The following is a 5,828-nucleotide window of genomic DNA, read 5'->3' as shown; positions in this document are numbered from 1 at the left end:
CCTGTAAGTCTTGCTGAGGCCTGGCTGCAAAGTATGGGGGAAAGGGTGTTTTGCAGGGAATCGCCTCTCTTATCAGACTGCCTGGACTTGGGGGGTTCGAGAGAAGTGCAGGCAGGAGGAACTCGCTCTCCTTCCTCTTTAGACTCGCGGTTTAATTCGGCAGCCCTGTGCTGGGGGGATATGATGTCTCCTTACAGAAGCTCTCAGGAATGTATCGCCTGCTGTGAGGCTCCTTTGCTGCATACTTGGTGGAAGCCCAGATGCCCCAGTCGGTCAGCGGAGTCTGGGAGCAGTTCAGTCACACTTTACATCAAGGCCCATGGGAAGGGGGATGCTTCACTGTCTTATTAGGCTGGAAGTGTTGACTGTGCTTTAAAAACCAGCCCCCCCCCCCCCTCCTTCGGCCGCTGGCTCGCCTTCCATATTGCTGCCGTGCTGAAGGCTGCTCAGCCCAGAACTGGAGTGACCAAGAAATCAGTTGTCCTAAAGGCAACTTAAAAGTAGGCAGGATCCCTAAAAGTAGTTTCCTTTTGATGAAGATGGTCATAATTGGTAACACAGCTGGTGTTTTATGCGGTAGTGTAAGCAAAATGTACAAGTCCTTCCCCTTAAGGTGCAAATAGTTTAAATCATGACAACAAGATAAGCAGCAAAGGGTAGGGTGAGTAAACTAATCGCATGTACTCAGCTTGATATATAATGGACAGTTAAATTTTTCTGATTTTAAGGTTATATGTTTATTTTTAGAGCTGAAAGCTAATTTGCTTGTATTTAATGAACATGTAATATTTTGATAAATGGTCTTTGACTGCAAATAAACATCCTTCATGTACTCAGGAGTAAGTGTCATGGATGTTATTGGGACCTATTTTCAGGTAAGGTTCAGAGTAGATTTGATGCTGATGGGCATATATGTTAGAATGGGATTGCTGACATTTTTGGAAAGTGTGAGAGTGAGAGGACAATTAAAATACGGGGGGGGGGCGACCTGGGTAGTCCAGGCAAGGCCGAGCTCATCAGATCTCAGAAGCTCAGCAGGGCAAACCCTGGCAAGTACTTGGAAGGGCAACCTCCAAGGAATACCACGGCCAGGATGCAGAAGTAGGCAATAGCAAGCCACGCCTCTGAAACAACCAAGCCCCACCAGGGGTCGCCAGAAGTCAACCATGACTTCCAGGAGCGCACGCACATGCACACACAGACACACGCTAAAAAAAAGTGCAGGAGGGTGCCTGTGCTTTATATCATGCTTTATGGGAACTTGTGGAATTAGAAGCAGTGTCTCTTCAGCTAGATCCCAATCTGGTGTAGTGCTGAAGAGTATAAGGCCCTGTCCAGAGCTTGTAACCTCTCTCTCGATCTTCCCAGTAGACGCATGTTGAGCTGTGTCTGAGATATTTATAAGCACCCATAGGCAGTTTTGAATTCTTGTTCTCCAGTCTTTAACTGGTGTCCTCTAGCCCCATGGAACAGTCCTCTCGCGCTCCGTAGTCATTGTTTGTACCACTGCCCTGTCTGATTCATCTGAGTCCCTTTCACGTGACGTGTTCCCCCCCGCCCCGTAGTAGCTGCGTAGCAGGCTGTGCTGTTTTCCTGCCTCACATGTAGCCTGGTGGGTTGGGTCTGTTTCTTCCAGGACGCTGTGAGGCCACGCGGCTGCTGCTGGCTGACCAAGGGCAGGAGTGGACGGAGGATGTGGTGACTCGGGAGATATGGCAGAAAGGAGACCTCAAAAATTCATGTGTGAGTTGTGCTGCCTTTAGTTGGGCGAGGACTCGAAATGTGAGACGTAGGTCCTGCCTAGCTCTCTGAACTGGCCTGGGACACATTAGAAGCTGTCACCTTGCCAGGCTCCGACCCTACCTCATTTGGGAACGTTTGACCAATGTTCCGTTCCCCCCCCCCCTTCCTTTCTCATCAGGTCTTTGGGCAGTTGCCTAGATTTCAGGATGGAGACTTCATACTACACCAGTCGAATGCTATTCTACGCCACTTGGCTCGGAACCACAGTGAGGCTTGGCAGTGGGGACAGAGGGGAATAATTTTGGGGATCTGCATCTGTGCACATGTTGTCGTTTTGTGCAAATGAGCTGATGCGTGTAAACCTGTCTCTGGGGCTAGGTCGTCAAGGTGATCAGTAAAGGAGGTGGTGGTAGAAGTTATTTGAACTAGTTATCATAAAAGCATGGAGATAAAAAGGCAATTAAACATCAAAGGTATAAGATTACATACAGTGACAGTTGTAGTCGATAAAAAAGAGTTAAGCATCTACCAAACAAGGGAGCGTTGGCCCCAAGGGTTTCGCCATCTGAAGTCAGCTACCAGTGCAAAAGTGGACACATGGCTTTACAGTTGTAGGTTCTGTATCTCCTGGCCGAAAGACAACTCTGTTGTGTGTGTCCACATGCCTTGCATGTGAGAGGGAGTCTCTTGCTGGACATAAACTTGCCAACCCTTTTATTCTGCTGCTCAGAACTCTATGGTCAAGATGCACAGGAAGCAGCACTGCTGGACATGGTGAATGATGGTGTGGAGGACCTGCGTGTGAAGTATGGTAGACTCATCTATCAGAATTATGTGAGTTGGGTCTTTAGCTGTTTGAGTTTGTTTCTCAGCCACTGGAATGAAGACCTTACAACAGACAACTAATATAGGGAAGGAGTGGGGGAAGCCTGAATCTTTCTCAAGTCTGTGAATTTAGTGGTGACCTTGATGTTTGCATTTCTGTAATTGAGCTTGAAAAGTAAATACAAACTCGTTAACAAAAGGTTAGAGAGCCAGTTGACTCTAGATTCCATTGCTTCATCTGCCTCTAGACATGGCTGCTCTCCTCCATCAGAGGCTAGAATTCTGAGCCCAACTGTATCTGGTGATCCTCCCTTCCCGCCTCTTCCTCATGGTAGTTAGGTAACCCGGGGGGGGGGGGGGGAGACAGGCTTGGAAGCAGAGAGTGTTTTCCATGCTGATTATTCCCTTGGCAGGAGGATGGTAAAGCTGCCTATATTGAGGCCTTGCCAGGGGAGCTGCGTCCTTTTGAGAATCTTCTGGCTCAGAATAATGGTGGGAAGGCCTTCATTGTAGGCAAACAGGTAAGGCACCTTATCTCTGTGACTCTTCCTACTGAAAATTCATCATTGGCTGCCTGTGCACTGTTAACCTGTTTCTCATCCCCAGGCTGGAAAATGGCTTTTTTCTTTTTAAATGAAAGCTGAGATTCCCAGGAAACTGGATTCTGTGCCTTTCTGCAACCTCATGGAGGTACAGACATGGACCTGCCTTTTTCCTAGCAGGAGATCTTCCCAGCCAAGGGTTGACCTCTACAAAGCCTTGCCTAGTTTTCAAACAGTCCCACCCAAAATTGACTGAAGGAACTGCTTCAGTAGAAGATGAACATTGCAGTCTTGAGTAGAGTTAGGCACTTCTCAGTCCATTAAAGCCAGTGAGGTTTAACTCTGCAAAGTGTAGCGCTGGACAATGCTCAACTTGACCCCTGATGTTTGTGGCTGTAGTATGGTGAATTGGGGTTAAACAATACAAACTATCTCCTGCCTAAACAAAACAGAGATTATGATGGTGGTAATTGTGCTGATGTCTTGCACTTGTTACTCTTGCTTTCCTCCTCTGGACACATTTTTTTTTTGCCACTTTTCTCCAGATCTCGTTTGCGGACTATAATTTGCTGGACATCCTTCATGTGCACCTGGTCTTGGCACCTGACTGCCTGGCTTCCTTCCCCTTCCTGGCTGGCTACGTGCAGCGGCTCAATGCCAGGCCCCTTCTCAAGGCTTACCTGGAGTCTGAGGCCCACAAGAAGCGCCCAATCAATGGGAACGGCAAGCAGTGAGAAGAATCCCTTTGGCAGGGTGCAGTGACTTCCCTTACCTGTGGGGAAACTGTAGTTTTGTATCCTCCTGTATTGAATATAGCTCATTTGAAGGTGGACTGGTGTGTGTCTTTTCTGGGGAGGGAAAACTGCAGAAGCCAACAGAAGACTGCTGTGAGCAAGGGAGAGGTGCGTAGAGCCAGATGCCCTGGTTTCTGCAGTGGAAACAGTAACTTAGGGCTCCAGCTGCCTGGCCTGTGGTTCATCCTGTGTTCCAAGAAGCATTCCAGGACTCGGGCTGCTGCTAACTCTTCCTCCACTATGTTGTACAGAACTGTGCTGTCTTGCTAAAACATTTCCTCTAGCTTGCAGTGGTGGGGGTGATGTTCCTCTAGACAGCAGGCTTGACACAAGATGGGGGACTCACTTATCTCATAAGTGCTGGCACACACTATTTATTTTACAAAATCTCTGCCTCACCTTGCTGCCCTTATAAAGGCCACCAAGGGGCTTAACCAATTAAAACATGCATTTAAAAAATCACATTTTAAAACCAACCCAAAGACACACAAAACAAAACCAGAGCTAAAACACATACAAAAACATAAAAACCAAAATATTAGGTAGGAAGGAGGGATCATTGAGGCAACACCAAATGAAATAAGTCTTCACGTGCTGGTGGAAGATGGCAACAGAAGGGCAAAGGAACCAGTAAACTAGCTGTGATCCGGTGTCCCACATGTGCCTAACACTCTGTCCGTGGTGGGCTAGGGCTGATAGGTTGCCTTGCTCCAAAACAGTTTTAGCTGTTCACTGAGCAACTTGATTGTTGTGTGTGCTAGCCTTGGCGTGCTCTAATGGCCTCAAAGGACATGGGTGAACTTTGTGCAGGTACCCAAGAAAGTCCGCTTGTATCCACTGGGGTTCAACAGAGGTTGCTTTCACCTCTTCTCAAACAAACATCCTTTTCCCATTAGCTTGTGCTTCTTTTAGATAGCTGCTGGGGTGATCGTGTTTAAAGGCTAGGCAAACTGCATTCCCTCCTTTGTTACGTGCAGTTGTGCTAACCAAGGCCCCCTACAGCAAACTCCAATGTAATGAGATCATCCTTCTCAAACCAAGAATCAAAAGGATCAGAGAGATCATCTGTGTAATCCTTCTCCTGGCAGGGCAGCTCAACAGCTGTTTGAAAATGAGGTGAACTGACAAAAGTTAGGATATTCTGGAACAGAAGAAAATAGTGGGTCTCTGGGCCCCCAATTCTTTCTGTGTATGATTACTTTGTCTCATTAAAGAGACCTACTGACATGTCATGCAGCCGATTATGTATACAGTCATTCTATCACCACTTTCCTTCTTCAGAGGTAAGATGAAAAGGGACTGAAAACAGCCACTGAAATGAGGAGAATGGAGTATCTTCCTCGGAAAGAAAGAATAAAGCAGTCAGGGCAGGGCTGCTAGCTTTTTCCGATGGGAAAGGAGTGTGTGAGAAAAGTAGGGACAACTTGCGGGCTGGGCGGGGTATAAATATAATAAGTAAATAAATAAATAAACTCTGAGAAAATAAACATTAGACTTTAGAGATGAAATGGGGTCATGCTAAACAAGTATTTCTCATAAACCAATATATTTTATAGCGTTTCTTTTCACAGGACATTGAGATAATTATCAACTTAAAAATATGTTTGCTGTGCAATCGTAAGATGTACTCAGCTTCTATTCAATGGGGCTTACTTCCAGGAAAGTATTTTTAGGGCTGTGGTGCTAAAGGACTAAACACATTTGTTAAGAGGTTTATTCAATGGTTGCTAGCCACTGATAGGGGGAATTGGTATCTCCATGTTCAGAGGTAATTTTGCTGACAAGAGACACCTGGAAATTATTACTATTATGCCCCACTTAGAGGCTCCCCGGGGGGGGGGGCAGAGCGTGTACAAGGGGCATATGGCCTGGGCCTCAAGTTCCAACAGGACATCTAATGTATTTCATTTATATCTCAGTCTTT

The 5,828-nt window shown here is 46.6% G+C and overlaps 1 protein-coding gene across 1 annotated transcript; it reads left to right on the top strand.

Moving 5' to 3' along the window:
- Positions 1 to 848: 848 nt before the first annotated feature.
- Positions 849 to 3,935, top strand: GSTP1 (glutathione S-transferase pi 1). Its single transcript, XM_015413800.1, has 6 exons — positions 849 to 875; positions 1,609 to 1,743; positions 1,922 to 2,009; positions 2,474 to 2,577; positions 2,982 to 3,089; positions 3,656 to 3,935. Exons 1-6 carry the CDS (start codon positions 849 to 851, stop codon positions 3,842 to 3,844), a joined length of 651 nt encoding a protein of 216 aa, XP_015269286.1. The 3' UTR covers positions 3,845 to 3,935.
- The last annotated feature ends 1,893 nt before the right edge of the window (positions 3,936 to 5,828 follow it).

The sequence above is a fragment of the Gekko japonicus genome, unplaced genomic scaffold (genome assembly GCF_001447785.1).
Source record: "Gekko japonicus isolate JY-2015 unplaced genomic scaffold, Gekko_japonicus_V1.1 scaffold885, whole genome shotgun sequence".
Lineage (NCBI taxonomy): Eukaryota > Metazoa > Chordata > Lepidosauria > Squamata > Gekkonidae > Gekko > Gekko japonicus.
This window is presented reverse-complemented; position numbering and strand designations above follow the sequence as displayed.

What these genes read in the sequence shown, in the direction of transcription:
- GSTP1 (XM_015413800.1), top strand. Translation starts at nt 849, where the DNA reads ATGGATGTTATTGGGACCTATTTTCAG. An exon ending in TTATTGGGACCTATTTTCAG is followed by an intron (nt 876 to 1,608) that starts GTAAGGTTCAGA and finishes CCTCACATGTAG; the next exon opens with CCTGGTGGGTTGGGTCTGTT. An exon ending in GAGACCTCAAAAATTCATGT is followed by an intron (nt 1,744 to 1,921) that starts GTGAGTTGTGCT and finishes CTTTCTCATCAG; the next exon opens with GTCTTTGGGCAGTTGCCTAG.